Source organism: Bufo gargarizans, chromosome 6 (genome assembly GCF_014858855.1).
Source record: "Bufo gargarizans isolate SCDJY-AF-19 chromosome 6, ASM1485885v1, whole genome shotgun sequence".
NCBI classification, from domain to species: Eukaryota; Metazoa; Chordata; class Amphibia; order Anura; family Bufonidae; genus Bufo; species Bufo gargarizans.
In genome coordinates this window covers 156,135,737-156,153,167 of record NC_058085.1, presented here as the reverse complement: position 1 = coordinate 156,153,167, position 17,431 = coordinate 156,135,737, and the positions used below count along the sequence as shown (strand labels likewise).

At 42.5% G+C, this 17,431-nt stretch overlaps 1 protein-coding gene across 1 annotated transcript in view; it reads left to right on the top strand.

Annotated features, from left to right (window-relative positions):
• Positions 1-15,360, top strand: part of GBF1 (golgi brefeldin A resistant guanine nucleotide exchange factor 1) — a 163,527-nt gene extending 148,167 nt beyond the window's left edge. The window contains 7 exon segments of the mRNA XM_044299256.1: positions 702-852; positions 3,139-3,269; positions 4,487-4,588; positions 7,800-7,913; positions 10,614-10,791; positions 12,441-12,578; positions 13,526-15,360. Coding sequence (XP_044155191.1) covers positions 702-852; positions 3,139-3,269; positions 4,487-4,588; positions 7,800-7,913; positions 10,614-10,791; positions 12,441-12,578; positions 13,526-13,797 — 1,086 coding nt within the window. The 3' untranslated portion in view covers positions 13,798-15,360.
• Positions 15,361-17,431: the final 2,071 nt, after the last annotated feature.

Sequence of the window (17,431 nt, the reverse complement as noted above, 5' to 3'; positions counted from 1 at the left end):
TTGGGACGAGTTTTGTACTTGAATGGAAGCGGGCTTTGCTCTTCAGGAGTTTGTTCTGTGCTCCTTTTTCTTCCTTCACCCAGAGGAGGACATGGCCTGCATTAGAGAGGAGGGGGTGACTGTTCATATTCTGTCATGTACATTACAGTAGCGTCTTGCAGATAGTAGGGATATTTCTGGAAGCAGTGTCTGTATTGTATGTACTCATTAGCTGTAAAACGTGTCAAAATGCTTGTGTATCTAATAGCCTGAATGAGACAGTGGACATCTTGGCAGCCTCACTTGTAGCCTGAACAAGGCCGTAAGTAAGATTTTACACATGGCAAGTGTATTTTGGACTGCGCACATGTGGAAAAGTACAACTTTATTCTATCATATTAAAAGAATGGCCATAGCAAAGTCTAAAACCATGCTCGCACGTTTCGATCTAGTCTGCGATCAAAATGTGTAAGCTTTAGTGGTGTACAATTTGCTATGGACATTCTTTTGATATTATACAATACATTTTAATTGGTTTAACATTTCTCTTTCTGGACTGCAATCTCTGTGCACCTATTTGTGGACTGCACCACAGTTGCAACTTCCTGTCCAGCTAGTTAGTGGGAGTCTTGTGAACATGCTATACAATATAGAGCGGTGTATTCATGACTTCCTTTCCATATCCACTCACTGATTGCATCACATTATTTCATCTGTTTTAGCTTCTCGATCTGATGCACACACTTCACACCAGGGCAGCCACAATTTACAGTTCTTGGGCAGAGGAACAGCGCCACCTAGAGACTGCAGGAGAGAAGATCACAGCAGACTCGAGGACGCTGTGGTCAAACTGCTGGTGTCCATTGCTACAAGGTATCTACCTCCTGATCACCTCCAGCTTTCCAAAGTAAACTTTAGGGCAATCTTGCCCTGATTGAACAGTGTTGCAGCATCTGTAGACTCTCTTCATTCACAGTGCTTTAAAAGATAATGCCTGGTGCTTACATGTGTGGTGGTAAAATGAAACTGCTGAAGTATACCTCACACTGTTGAAAGGGTTATCTGCAATTTTTAAAAATGTCTTAATGGTCCCACCTTCATGTGATTAAGCACTTTAACAGTGGTAATGCTGAAAATATTCCTATGAGGCCAGCGCTGCGCTCCCTGATGTAATTGGGTTGCGCCCCCTTCCTGGAACACATGGTGTACAATTAGCAAACGATCCTAGTCCGTTTACAACCCGCACTGTACGCGGTTTGGTAGCCTCAGGCTGAGTAGTCAGTGCCCAGGGTTGCAGACGCAAACCACGTATTTCGCGGATTGTGACCGGAATGTGATCACGTGCCAATTGTATGGCATGTGTTCCAGGAAGTTGCTGCAACCTAATTACGCTACGGAGCTCAGCGCTGGCCTCGTAGGAATATTATCATCACTGTTAAAGTGCTTAATCACATGAAGGTGGGACCAGTAAGAAATTTTAAAAAATTGCAGATAACCCCTTTAAGTATTTACTGATAGAAACTGGTTTAACTATTTATTTCTTCGGTCCTAGGCCATTATGTTTTCTCAGGAGTTTGTGTATGCTTTAGCTAATTAATCTCATAAGGCACTTATGTCAAACACAAGGCCTGCGGCCGTAATGTGTGAGTAGTTAGTGTCGCTCACGGCAATAGCAGTGACATACTTGTCTTCCACAATTCTTCTGCCTACCCCATATTACCGCGCTGCTGCCTTCTCCTCCTTTTTCCAGCCGGCAGAGGCTTCAGCAGTGTGGTAAAAACAGGGATGCGGCGGCATCATCTGAGAGCGTGACTAAAGTTGGTATGCTGCTTCTTCTTGTATAGACCGATATGGACCATGCTGGTATAACCTAGGCATCTCCTGGATATTATTATATGGAATAAGTTATACATCTTCTTGTCGTCCATATCATATAGGCAAGAAGATGTATCTACCAACTGTACATATATAATGATATAGTTATATTATGTGTTATTTAACAATATGTTAACATCAGCCTTATGGTTGCCTTCAACAGGCAATGAATGTAGCTATGCCTAACTGGCTTAGTTACATTTATACAGTCGCAGAATTACTAATGGCCCTATGAAGACAACCATAAGGCAGATGTGGCTCTCTGCAAGAATTAGTTTGACACCACTGTCATAGGGTGTTAAATAAACAATTTTTTGGGTATTTCATATAAGGTACTGTAAGTTTGTTGCTCTTTCCAGTTTTCTGAATAGTTTAATAGGTTTCAATTATAGCAGGTAGGCTTGCGCCTGAGCAAATATACAATAGGGGCCAATCTAACTGCAGTATGGTTCCCTATGCAAAACATTTTCTTTAACCCACTTAGAAAGGTAAATATGCTGATTTATTGCTTTTATTTCCTCACCTATCGGTGCTCGTTCCGGCATGCTTCTTGAGTGAGACTTTACCTGATAAACCTTTCTCATTCAGCCAGTGCCTTATGGTTCTCAGTCTTTATTTTTAGGCAGTAAGTAAGGAAGGACATGGTTTAAGCATCCTTCCCCCCTAGTCTACCCTTAGTTTTGTAGCAGCTCTCCATTGAGCTCAAGACCTACGTAATCTGCTGCCTAACAACACAATTAAAAGACCAGTCCCTATGGAGTAAGCGCCTGAAAACTTTTTAGTGTCTGACATGGCTTACCAGCTTAACACCAAGTTGGACTGGCACTATGTTGGTAGCAGAAAACGAGTAAAACAGCTAGGAAGACTATGCCACTACCATCTCCACCTTTCGTGTTAAATTAAAAAGATGTCCCTTGGCCTTCAAAGGTTAAAATAATAAAATGGCTTATGCTCATCTTGCTGATCCACTGCTTGGGTCACCACCGCACTAGGCTCCCTGCTGACAATACAGCTCAGACACCGATGACCTGCCTTAGCCAGTGATTGACTGGTAGGAAGTGGAGCACAAAGATAAGGTATAAGCAATAAAAAAAAAAAAAAACATTTGCAGGCCATTTTTGATTGGGCTGGAATACCCCTTTAATCATTTTTAGGGTGGAACCTCTTCAAGTCGGACACAATTTGTGTGTTTTATTTGTGCTTTTTATTCTGTCTCAGATTAGGATTGTGTTTTGTTTTTCAGTCTTTAGTGAAATTCTGTTTTAATTTTACTTTTCTTCATAGGAATTGCATGGCTCTGTTGTGATGCCCGCCGCCAGGTCAGAATGCAAGCTCTCACTTACTTGCAGAGAGCACTTTTAGTCCATGATCTGCAGACTTTAGATGCACTTGAGTGGGAAGCGTGCTTTAACAAGGTGAGAAGAAAGCTGAAATGTGACCCCCTAATTGTCTACAGCAGGGAGTCAACAAACTCAGGCGCTCCAGCTGTTGTGAAACTACAACTGCCAGCAAGCTCTATTCACATCTATGGTAGTACTGAGAACCGACAAGCAAGTGTGCACGCTGCGTACTGTAGTTTCACGACAGCTGCCAGAGGTTGCTGATCCCTGTTCCACAATTTTGGGATTTGTCTGGAATAAAAGTTATCACAAATATATTTTTTTTTTTGCATTAATCATTGGCTTCATCCCATATGCAGAGTAATGTACATAATGTAGTAATTACACTGCACTGCCAGGACGTGTGAGATGAGGGCAGTGTAATGAAGAGGAAGCCAATCAATATATCTTATCTGCACAACCCCTTTTAAATGACTATATAGCAAACAATAGCATTTTTTGTTAGGACTATTTGCAAAGTTGCTTAGTTTTGAATTATATACTGTATGTATTGGAACAATAAAAAAAAATTGGTTGAGAAGCTGGACATTGTCTTTCTTTTTCCTTTATACTTAAATGTATCCCAGCTTCTTAAAGGGGTTGTCTGAGATCTTGATAGTAATGGCTTATCTATATCTTATGGGTAGGGGCTAGACATCTGGAATCCCCGACGACCAGCTGTTTGAAGAGGCGCTGGTGCTCCAGTGAGTGCTGCAACTTCTTCTTAGCCCAGTGACATCACCTTCATTGACCTATGTGCAGCTTATTCCCATTCAGGTGAATGGGGCTGAGCATGGGGCTGAGCTGCAGTATCGAGCTCAGCTGCCATATGATGTACTTAGCTGCACCGCTCACTGGAGCCCCACAGCCTCTTCAAACAGCTTATTGTGGAGTGTCTGGAGTCGGACTCCCACCAATCTGATATTGATGCCATGTCCTGAGGATAGGCCACCTGTATCAAAATCTCAGAAACCCAACATAATGCCAGTGAGCAGTGTAATACCTTTTCTTTGTAAGTTATTACTTAGCAGATTGCATGATTAAATAGGAGTATTTTACTTCCTATCTATCTGTATAGGTCTCCAAAAAAGACTGGGACTAACAGTCATGTGTTACATGTGGTACCCCACTATCACTTGTTTCACTTCTTGCAAATGCAGAAAGGGGAAAAAAAAAGGCTATTGTAATATCTCTGCGCAGCTAATACAAGTTTGTTAATGGTTCTCATCCATTTCTCCCTTTGTCTTAAATAGGTGCTGTTTCCACTGTTAACAAAGCTTTTAGAGAATATTAGCCCCGCAGATGTAGGCGGCATGGAGGAGACAAGAATGAGAGCTTCCACCTTGCTTTCTAAAGTATGTAAGATTGTAAAAGATGATATGCACCAATGTAAAAGACTATATGCACCCCCAGTCTTCATTAGACTCTCCGGATCAGACCACTGTGAGTGCCTCGTCCTGCACTCACCATTCCCTGGTCTTCTCTGGGCCGGCACTGCATTGTGACCTGATGTTACATAGCGTCAGGTCATAGTGTGCGCATTACATACTGACACTGTTCGCAGCCAGGACAGTGCAGCGTGGTCCCAGAGAAGACCATGAAGTGGTGAGTACAGCCAGCCCTTGAACCTCTACACTCACTGCTCCCCACGACTCCTGCATGCAAGTGAGCACTTCCATAATGAAAGGATTCATTAGTATTCTCTTTACAAGACGCACTGCCATTTCCCCCCACTGTCTTATATAGTGAAACATATGGTATTTCACAGTTCTACAGTCATATACACTGCCTGTCCCCCCAAAAAAGTCGCCACCTGGATTTAACTAAGCAAATAGTTATGAGCCTCCTATTGGATAATTACTGCATGGCTGATTATCTTTCAGCTGGCAACAAGTTATTTAACCCGAACTGGTGCAATGAGTTGCTTCTCATTTCCTAAACAACCATGTCGAAAGACACCTCTTGTGGTCGTGGAAAAGATGTTAGTCTATTTGAGAAGGGTCAAATCATTGGCATGCATCAAGCAGAGAAAACATCTAAGGAGATTGCAGAAACTACTAAAATTGAGTTAAGATGCAATCCAATGCATTATTAAAAACTGGATGAATAGTGGGGACCCATCGTATTTGAGGAAGAAATGTGGCAGGAAAAAATCCTGAATGATCGTGATCTGCGAGCACTTAAACTTTTGGGGAAATCAAATCGAAGAAAAATAAAAGTAGAACTCAGGGCTATGTTTAATAGTGAAAGTAAGAGCATTTCCACATGCACAATGCAAAGGGAACTCAAGGGATTGTGACTGAACAGCTGTGTAGCCGTAAGAAAACCACTAATTACTGAGGCAAACCAGAAAAAAATGCCTCAATTTGCTTGGGAGCATAAAGATTGGACTCTGGAGCAATGGAAGAAGGTCATGTGGTCTGATGAGTCAAGATTTGACCTGTTCCAGAGTGATGGGCACATCAGGGTAAGAAGAGAGGCAGATGAAGTGATGCACCCATCATGCCTAGTGCCTACTATACAAGCCTGTGGGGGCAGTGCTATGATCTGGGGCTGCTGCAGTTGGTCAGGTCTAGGTTCAGCAACAGTATGTGCTCCAAGAATGAGGTCAGCTGACTACCTGAGCATAGTGAATGACCAGGTTATGTAAAAGGGCCGTTACTACATGTGAGCAAATGAAGTGCTCATACTTTGTGATTTAAGCTCAATAAAACAATATACTTTTAGTGAATACTCAGCATCTATAGAAGTGTCTAATCTTGTGGTTCTAAGGACGGCTTCTTACATGGAAATCAATTAAAAGGGGTATTCCTTTTGACAAGGGTCACAGTGTCCCCTGGCTGGGGTCCTATAGGCCTTAGGCTCCATTCACACATCCGCAATTTCGTTCCGCATTTTGTGGAACGGAATTGCAGACCCAGTCATTTCTATTCACTTCCGGGTCTGCACTTCCGTTCCGCAAAAAATAGAACATGTCCTATTCTTGTCCGCAATTGCGGACAAGAACAGGCATATTCTATTAGTACCGTCAATGTGCGGCCCGCAAAATGCAGAACGCACACTGCCGCTTTCCGTGTTTTGCGGCTCTGTGGATCCGCAAAACACATTGCGGACGTGTGAATGGAGCCTTACACAGTGCCCATTCAAGTCACTGGTTGTAGGACAAAACCTTCAGAGTGAGAGATGCTTTTCATAACTGCTCTCCATTCTGGCCAAGGCATTAGGATACAGTTAACTCCCCCCTCCCCAATTATTTAAGGAGTCTGTGTAGGATATATGGAAATCTTTCTTGGAGCCAAACTTACATTATACCAGCTCCATTTAAATCCCTGTTCCTGCCACTATATAACGCTGTTTAATTTAATATAGAGCCCCTTTAATCCAGCAGGCTAAGTAAGTGTATATGTATTACTGCTATATAATGAGCTTTCTGTCATTGATCTTAAAAGGATTCAAGTAACGCCGAGCTACTTGTTTCTTATCTGTGACGTATTTGTGGTTAGAACAGTATGTTCCATTGGTAGGTAATTGCCTGGGAAATGCAGGATATCTGTAATTCCATCCTCCTGTGCATTGTGCCATCCTGCCCTTAGTAAATCATGTACTATAGATTTGTGTCCACTGATTGTTGGGTTTATTTGTATGATAAGAATATGTTGTGTTGCTTATCCAAATGCTTTATTTGTATGTCTGGACCCACCGATTTAAGAATAGTCTAATAAATGCGTTCTGCACTATGGTTATTTTACTTATATAATTTTCTTCAGTGTATTCTGGTGTGCTATATTCTGTATCCTGCGTTATGTTTGAGATTTTCATCAGGATGACTGCTCAGTAATATTCATTAGGTACTACCCCTGTACGACCCTCTTAGAATACACAATTAGCAGCCTGACCTGTCGTGTGTCCAAAATGTTATTCATGACTTATTTTTCTCTGGACAAGTCTTCAAGTTCCACCTCAACAAATCATTTGTAAAACTCCTTAAAGGGGGGTTCTCTGGGAATAATGATCTGTTTGCAAGTGCCAACAGTCTGCCTTCGTAAATAGAAGATTTATACTTACCTGCTCCCCGCCACTCTGATCTTCTGCGCTGCCTCCCACATGTCCATATTCCGGTCTTGCTCCAATCCTCCAATGGTGATGTGGATACAAGCAGCATGTCATCGCTGGAGCAGAGCATGTGACCATGCTGCACCGAATGTAAACACTTCGAGGACAGGAACATGGACCTGCAGGAGGCAGCTCAGTTGAATGGAGTAGCAGGGAGCATCTTCTGTTTATGGCGGTAGGCCGGGGGCACTTAAAAAAAATTATATAATAATAATTCGCAGAGAACCCCTTTAAGCTTCATGCACATTGTATTAAATTATCACTGCAGTACACCTATTGTATACCGTATAGCGCTTGGGGAATTGGGAGTAGCTGTGCAGTTGGTGCCATATGCATGCCACAATACACTTGTACATGAGTCTTTCGATTTTCTTAGACGTTATGGTTTGTACCCTTATTATTGTGCATTTTTTCCCTCCACATATCAATCATCATTGTTCTCCTCTTTCCTAGGTCTTCCTGCAGCATTTGTCTCCTTTGCTGTCTCTTTCTACATTTGCAGCACTGTGGTTAACAATATTAGAATTTATGGACAAGTATATGCACGCTGGCTCAAGTGACTTATTGGTATGTGTTTAAACTTTGTTTCATACAGTCTATGGTAAAGCTGATGTGCACTTCATAAGGTAGTAACTTTTACAGCTGTGTTTTAGCAAAGAACAGGGGCGTACTGGCCATATGCCCTACAAGGAAATTTCCCGGTGGGCCGATGCCATGGGGGCCGCCCAAGCCCTCTTCATGCCTGCCAGCCAGATACATAAAGATCTGGCGCTCTCAGCGGTAAAGCATCGGCACTAATGCACCTGGCCAGTGGCTGCAAGTGCCCTCCTGGATTCAACTGTATTGCCATCCTCAGGTCAACGATACAGTTTGATACTGTGACGCGGGTGGCAGTAATTTGTGCTGCACTGTGTTATTTGATTCCGCTGAGGCAGCAGTATTTTGTGCTGCACTGTGGTGTTTGGTTCCGCAGGGGCGGTACTTTGTCCTGCACTATGCTATTGCCGGCCCCACCTACTTCTGTTGGCCCTGCCTTCTGTCACTTTGGACCCACCTACAACATCGGGCCACTTTTACAGGGGTTTTTATTTTTTTTATTCTGGGCCACTATAAGTTCCCAGCCCACTCCTGGCAAAGAAAATAATCTTACTGTACAGCTTAAAGGGGATCATTGAGTAGATAAGAGAGATGCATTGACATGCAGCAGTCATCCCCTCTGTATGGTGACACTCTATATTGTTTGCCAGCAGCAGATCCCTGTTTACATAGGACAATGTGCTGCCATCAAATGGTGATTATATGTGGTGCATAAAAAATTGCATTGTTGTGTGAATGAACATTGCTTGTTCATTGGGCGATAATTGCCCAGATTCCCATATTTTTATTCACTGTAAGAATATAAATTTATATAATATAATAAAATCCCATAAGTTTTAAGTTTTTAAGTATAGCAGAAGTACACACTGGTGCCACCTTCCACTGCTCTGCCAATGAGGGAATATACGCCAGGTGGTGTTGCCAGTCTACTGAAAACATCAGAGATTTGCACATGCCCTCAAGGTTTCGTGCTTGGCTGCCACACAACATACATGAATGGTAAAAATGACCTTTGAAAGGAGTTCCAGGGAAAAAAGCACTGAGTGACTTTTACAGGGCTGTTTTCCAGCAAAAAGCGGAGGAGGCAGACTATGACAACATTGAAATGTGAAATATGCTACCAACTAGAAATTACTATAACATAATGTCAGCCATAGACTCCTAGCATTGCCCACATAGTAATTAACACTATAAATGCCTAAGACAAAGGAAAAAATGTAAAATATGCTTGAACAGGCCCAAGTAGCCTCAAAACTTCAATCTTCTAAGCCATAGAAAGAATTTGATGGCTACCACATCAGTGCAAGTAACATGTGCGCAGGGACAGACTGGGAACTTAAAGGTGTTTTCCAGGATTTTAATATTGATGACCTATCCTCGGGACCAAATACCACAGCCTGTCCTGTGGCCACTGGCCAGGTGCATAAGTGCCTGATACTCCTACATGAATTAATGCTTGGAGCATCAGACTGTTATGTACCTGACTGGGGGCTTGGATGGCCCTATGGGCATTGGCCCACCCGGAAATTGGCCAATCCGCCGTGTGTCTGGCCCAGTCTTTACAGTTGGAGAACAGCTCTGAAGAGGCTGGTCTTAAAGCATTCCCAATGGTTTTGTGTTCCAGGACGACGCCAGGAATATGTAGCACTGTCTAAGGCTACATTCACACGTCAGTATTTTTCTATATCCCGAATTTCTATCCGTTTTTTGAATATCCGTTGTTCCTGAAAATGTTTCCGTATGTCATCCGTTTTTTGCAGATCCGCAAAAAAACGGAAACATGTATAAATTTCACAAAGCAAATAAAGTTGTTTGGATTTCTTTGAATTTTTTTTTTTTTTTAAAGTGAGTAAAAGTGATTTCTGTGGGCAGGATTTAATTTCCAGGAACGGATTCCGCATAAAACGGATGACATACGTAATGACATACGAATGTCTTCTGTTTTTTGCGGAACCATTGACTTTGTATTGTACCAGGATCCGATTTTTGCGGAAAAGAATAGGACAAGTTTTATATTTACGGTAATCGGATATGCGGAACGGAACAACGGAAACGGACAGCACACATTGTGTTGTCCGATTTTTTTCCAGGACCCATTGAAAATGAATGGGTCCAGAACTGGTCCTGATCTGTTCCGCAAAAAACGGAACAGATCAGGAAAGAAAAAACTGACATGTGAATGGACCCTTAAGGTACGTTCACACACAGATTTTTGGACAAGATTTTGCGGCAGATTTTACTGCAGGTTTTTCAGCCAAGGCCAGTAGTGGATACCACTTGCAGGTGTTGTATATTTCCTTAATTTATATTTCCGATTCCTTTCGAATTCACTTCCATCTTTGACCGAAACCCAGGGAAATCTGCCTTAAAACCTTCCAAAAAAACTCAGTGTGAATCTACCCTTACTGAATCCTGGACTATTCTTTAGTTATGAGGCTGGACAGACAGTAGGCTCCTAATTTATATGTATACACACACCAAATGTTAATAGATTACACTCATCCGTTTTATAGGCTTTTGCCAATCTGCAAACAGCAGTGATATGACAATGACGTCATGAAACTGCACAAGAGGGAGGGGGCTCCCTTTATGTTTTTCCAAAGAATATTTAGGATTATAAAGAACATCCATAATGTATTGGGTGCTAACTGTACTGTACAACATTTTCAGCTGGAGGCCATACCTGAATCCTTGAAGAATATGCTGCTAGTAATGGACACGGCTGGAATTTTTCACAGCGCGGATTCTCGAACTGGATATTCAGATCTGTGGGAGATCACATGGGAGAGGATAGACTGCTTCCTACCTCGGCTACGAGAAGAGCTTTTCAAACAGACAGTAATACAAGGTATATGTCTTGTCTTTATATGACTGTATAGATATGTCTGTGAATGGTCTTCTTAATGCACATTCCATCAAGGGAAGCAAAACCAAAGATGCAACTACTCATCTTTACTGCATTAGTTGCACTGATGGATCCTCAGCAGGGTGTTGGTTTTTTAGATGCTTTGTGGTATGTGTAATATGCTATGAGTCATCTCCCATAGCGCCATCTCGCTTCCTATGAGTCAAAACCATACTTTTTAGCAAGCCTTGGGACATAAGGGAATATAGCCAAGCCTAAAATCTATTCAGGGTGCTTGCCTCTCATCAGTGTGGAGTAGAATGCTGATTGACTGAGTGTGATGCCTTGGAAGCTGCTTATACAAGGAACGCATCCAAAACGGCTGTCTACATATGCATATTTGGCTTGGCAAAATTCTGTGGTCATATCTGAAGGCTTGTTAAAAAGATGGATTTTGACTCATAGGGAGCCACTTCCACGAAATGCTTCTCTATCCCATGGAGCACTTCTAGTAAGGCTGGCTGCACACGATGCAGATTTGTGTGCAGAAAATCGGTAAGAAATCTGCACCAACACAGTACAAAACAATCTACACAGCACATAAATCGACACTGTTTATTGGTGCGTTGGCACGTTTTTGTGAGGTTCTTGGTGCAGTTTAGGTGCAAATCTCGCCCATCCATTGGAAACTGTGAAATCCGCACACACACACACACAAAAAAATGCAAAAACAATTGACATGCTGTGGGTTTCAAAATCCGCACGGCAGGTCAATTTCCACACCTAAAAAAAAAGAAGCAAAGTGTACATGAGATTTGTCTTTTTTCTTTATACACTTTGCTGGTGCTGTATTACGCTGACGTTTTTCCACTCAAAATCCCCAGGAAAAACCTGTCCTAATCCGCATTTTGTGCAGGTGTCCTAAGTCTATATACACAGCTGTTTTTTAAGAAGATCCAGCACCCTGAATAAATTGTGTGTAGTACAATTGCTGGACTAGAGGAAAGTTGGCAAATCTCCAAAAGGAAGACACCATCTCGCCACTGGTAACTTTCAGGTGCAGGACTCCCATACTCTGAGCTTTATTGGTGTTTTGCCTTTTGAGCCGACAGTCGATGTTCATTATAATCTGCAATACTTACATACTGTACCTTGGATTTATTTGAACCAGCACAGTTAAATTTACCCAGCATAGACAAGAGTCACCCAAAGTCGGGTAACCCAGGGGAGAATCCCATGTGTAAAAGGGGTATTCCATTTATTTTAAGTTATCTCCATCCACATTACCCCATTGATCATGACAACAGGGGTCTCACCCCCCAGAGTCCCTCTGTATGAACAGAGAAGCATGTTAAGCATACACTTTGCTGCTGTATTCATCCTGTAGGACAGTCAGAGATAGCAGGGCACAGGACTTGGCTAGTTCCAGCAGTAGATGAATGGAAGACAAGTGCGCATGCTATACCTGCTGCTCCATTCATTGACGGAGGGCTCCATTCTTATGATCGCTGGGTGTCCCAGGGGTTGGACCTCACCAAACTAATAGTTATTTCCCTTCGTTTAGACAGAGCATAACTCCGGAATGCTCCTTTAATGTGCGTTATTTCACTATCCTGTTACTTTCATATAATTGTTTGTTTTTCCTTCTTTAGATCCACCCCATCTAGCTGCAACTGAACCGCATCCTCAGAAAACTCTAACAGCACCCACTATAGTTCCTGCTGCCTCCGAGTCCAAACCTGTAACCCAGACAGTGCAGCCCGAGAGGCTAACAGAGCAAGCGCATACTGGTAATGTTCCAGAACACATCTGGCCTTAGCTGCCTGCTCCTATATGTTTACCAGTGTTAAATGTCTCAGTCCACAAGTCTGAAATCCCTCTGCACCGCTGGAGGAAGCCCCCGAGTTATGTACAGGTGACCTAAGCCATCTTCCACACCAAAAACAGGCGTGGAAAATGATAAAAGGGCCAGACTTCTCCTACACCTCATTTTCTCACCACTTTGGAAAAGTGACATAAAGGGGAAAATGTAGCAAATTTTGTCTCCTGCAACCTTTTTATGCCACAAAAGTGGCATAAATAGATTAGTACATGTCACCCTGTGTATTATTTGCCAGTATATTGGAGTATCAGATGAAACCATGTATGTAGGTGTATAAATCTATAGTCAAGAGCTACATTACACCTAGTTACAGCAAGTCTTCCATCTCCATACTATATACTTAAGTATGTGGGTGCAGTAATGTAAACTGTGAAAGATAGCATTCATTGACATCAGTCTTGCAGCATGAAGAAATATGGAAATAATATGATTTAATTTTGGAAGGTTTTGCAGACATAGTCTGGCAAGAAGGTATTTCAATCCATTGAGTCCTTTTCATACGTAAAGTAAAGCTAGTGTGTGGAACTAGGATATGTGTATGATTTTTCCCACTAATAACTGTTGTCCCCTAGCCACAGGCTAGGTGATAAGTGATGACCAATGTGGGACCACCCGCTAGGACTGCCAACGTTCACAAATATTGAGTTCCCCTATGAGAATGGAGTGGTGCTCATTTGTGACCACCCTCTCCATTGTATGGGACCGCCAGAAATAGAGCTGAACTGAGCAGTCTCATTAGTAAAAAAGTCAGCGGTCACACATGCATCCTTGAACACATTCCCCTGTGTGATACATTTATTCTTACAATATAAAGCCATCAATATGGTAACAATATCCCTTGTTTTTCTCTCCCAGATTCAGACACTTCAAGCCCAGCACTATCTACAGTACCGGCACCCAGTCCTTCCTGTACTGCAATGAGGATGAGCCCTGTGACAGATGTACCGCCCCCTATAGCTCAGTCTACTCTCATTTTGCACACCTTGACTTCCCCATTGCAGATGGGCGTTCCACAAATGTCGCTGCCAATCATCCTTAATCCTGCTTTAATAGAAGCTACCTCCCCTGTTCCCCTCCTGTCCACTCCTCGGCCCGCTGAAACCTCCCCAGTCTCAGAAGTCAACTGATCCCCGCAGTGATAAACTATGCTTGATTTACACGTGGACTTGCGGTGGCACTGGCATGGAAACCCGCTTCCATTTTTATTTAAGAGACCTAATAATTCTTCTGCAATATACATTGATAGAACACAATCACAGAGGATGAAATCTAGAATAAGCAGCCTCTCCCTAGTTCCTCCTGATTGACTGTCTAGCCGTCGAGCAATTCTAATGAACTCTGTACACTGTAAAGACATGTTATAACGCCAAGAAAAGAATGGCTCGATATCCCATGTAATGCGTTGCCACATTGTAGGGATGTATCTGCCGAGTCCCCCATTATTTCAGGTGAATGTATGAGAGCTGCTGTTTGTGCTTAGACATTCCTTGTATAAAACATGTTGAATTTTCTTTGAATAAAATGTGTCCTCCTTTTGTCTAGGGGCATGGCCCTTTGTTGCCAGTGCTCTATCCTTCAGCGGGTTTAGACCAGGACTGGACAGATCTTAGGGCCCCAGGTAGTTTGCTAGTGGTGCCTAACATTTGGGGTGATTTTCGACTTTATGAAACATCTTTAAAAGAAAAGATTAGCTCCTGGCGTTTTGTCCAGCCTTGGCTTAGGACTGTCCTTTTTAGCATGTTTAGCTTTTACAAACATTTCTACACCACCAAAGAATGAAGAATGATCTGCAATGTTATTACCGGATTCAAACGTCAGCTGTTGGGGGTTGTAGTATAGCGACTGTGTTAACCATTATTAGCGGACTGAGTTCACTACAAGTGGTGTACATGCAGTAAACATTGCGAGAGCGATTGATCAAAACTAGCGTGAAGGAAAACCGGCTTAGTTGCCCCAAGCAACCAATAAGATTCTAAAAAATAAAAGGTGGAAACTGATTGGTTGCTATGGGCAACTAAGCCAGTTTACCTTTATGTCAATTTTGATAAATCTCCCCCTGCGCCAGAAAGCTGCAATTAAAAAAAGCTCTTGGCGAACCAGTAAATTATTCACAATGTTTGAAAAAATAACTTTTTTTTAAATGTTGTCACTGTATTTTAAACTGTTTGTAATAGATGTCCCCCTATTGCATAAAATTATCCCCCCATTTGTTTCTTTTTAGCCCATTTTATTGGTAGCGACCTGTGTAATCACTTACCAATTATTATGCATCTACAAATAGAAAAAAGTTTACATTGCGTTCAGCTGTGTATTGGTGTGATATGTCATTTTAGATTTTGCCATGCCACTGGTTTTGCCATTGTCTTGTCATCTTCCTTGGGGAGAGTTCCTCTTATTTGCACAATTAAAAAAAAAAAGAAAAAGTTCCATTTCTCTCATTTTTGTTTTTGTTTTTTTGCTTTTTCTCCATGTCACCTTGCTAGATTCAAAATGACAAAAGTTGCACGGAATTTCCCTATCCTTCATGTATTTTGTGTTCTGTGGCTGCTTATACTGGTCTAAGGCTGACGAGCATTGTAATCAATGGCTATAGAATGGCCAGTAAGTAAATATATACAGGAACCTAAATGATGTATATAACAAATACAGGATGAACTTGTACTTTTTATTATGTAATAAAGTCATGGGATGTTTAATGTCATGTTCTCATATATTGCAAAGATGGTGATACCACTCTTTTCACTTTCTTGTATATAGGGGACAGTTATCAAAACTGGTTTAAAGGAAAACTGCCTTTATTTACCACAGCAGCCAATCAGATTCCACCTTTAATTTTTCAGAGCTTCTTTGGAAAATGAATGGTGGAATCTGATTGGTTGCTATGGGCAACTAAGCCAGCTTTTCTTAAAGGGGGTTATTCAAGAATTGACAGTGATGACCTGTCTTCAGGATAGGTCATCATTATGACATCGGTGGGTGTCCAAGTAATGGCACCCCTGCTGATCAGCTGTTTGAGGGAGCTACAGCTCAGCTCCTTGACTTGAAAGGGGCTGGGCTGCATCTAGGCCTTGTGACCCATGTACAGTGACGTCTCATGGCCTGGGAATATGCTGCGACGCTCATCAATATAACGTAAATTCCTGCATAACCCCTCAACACCAGTTTAGATAAATCTCCCCCATACTGTATACAGTTCTCACAATGTATCGCTAAACACAAAATATCTGTGTCACGGAAGGTGTACAGGAAACAAGACAACACAAAATGAATATACGACTCACTGGATCCAAAACTAAGGAACAAAAAGGGAGACCCCTGCATCAGACCTGGCACTCTCCCTGACTGCTCAGCCTATGCGAAAATCCCAATGGTAGATGAACGCATATCCTCGTACCTCGACTGTATAACACCTGAACACCCTATAATAGTGAGGGGACACGACCACCGACTCCCTACACTAGATACGGAGGGAGTCAGGGTCACCTGGGATCCAGCAAACAGAAAAACACAAATGAATGCACAACACTTATCTTGTAGAAGACTGGGAAGTAGGATCAGCATGCACACACACTCCAGGAAGTAATATAAACCGCAAACTGATGCACTATGGGGAGGAATTTAAAGGGAAGCAATCAGTCCAACTACATGACAGCTGAGAGAGGCTAACGAGATGAGGAACTGAAAGCAAAACAAAGGAAGCTCAAGGAGGAGGTTCTGAAAAGCATCTGTCAGAGCTTCTCAGATGTCTGGTGGTGACAGTACCCCTCCTTCTACGAGTGGACTCCGGACACTCAGAGCCCACCTCCTCAGGATGGGACCTATGGAAAGCCCTGATGAGACGAGTCGCCTTAATGTCCATCACTGGGACCCACATCCTCTCCTCAGGACCATAACCCTCCCAATGAACGAGGTACTGGAGAGAACCGCGGACAACTCGAGAATCCACAATCCTAGAGACCTGAAATTCAAGATTACCATCAATCGGAGGAGGAGGCAAAGACGAGGGTACAATGGGTTGGACATAAGGTTTTAATAAGGACTTATGAAAAACATTATGGATCTTCCAAGTCTGAGGAAGATCAAGACGGTACGCAACAGGATTGATGACAGACAAGATTTTGTAAGGCCCAATAAACTTAGGACCCAACTTCCAGGAGGGAACCTTCAATTTGATATTCTTAGTAGACAACCACACCAGATCACCAACATTCAGGTCCGGACCAGGCACACGTCTCTTATCTGCCACACACTTATATCTCTCACTCATGCTCTTTAGATTATCCTGAATCTTTTGCCAAATAGATGACAAAGACGAGGAGAATCTGTCCTCGTCAGGTAAACCAGAAGACCCCTCTCCCGAGAATGTCCCAAACTGCGGATGAAACCCATATGCACCAAAAAATGGTGACTTATCAGAGGACTCCTGACGACGGTTATTTAAAGCAAACTCAGCAAGGGACAAAAAAGAACACCAATCCTCCTGATTCTCCGCCACAAAACAGCGCAGATATGTCTCCAGATTCTGATTGACGCGCTCTGGCCATTCGACTGCGGGTGGAAAGCAGAAGAGAATGACAACCGAACCCCCAAGCGAGAACAGAAAGCCTTCCAGAATCTGGAAACAAACTGCGTGCCCCTATCAGAGACTATGTCTGAAGGAATACCATGCAATTTGACAATGTGATCAATAAATGCCTGCGCCAGCATCTTAACATTGGGCAAGCCAGGAAAAGGGATGAAATGCACCATTTTGCTAAAACG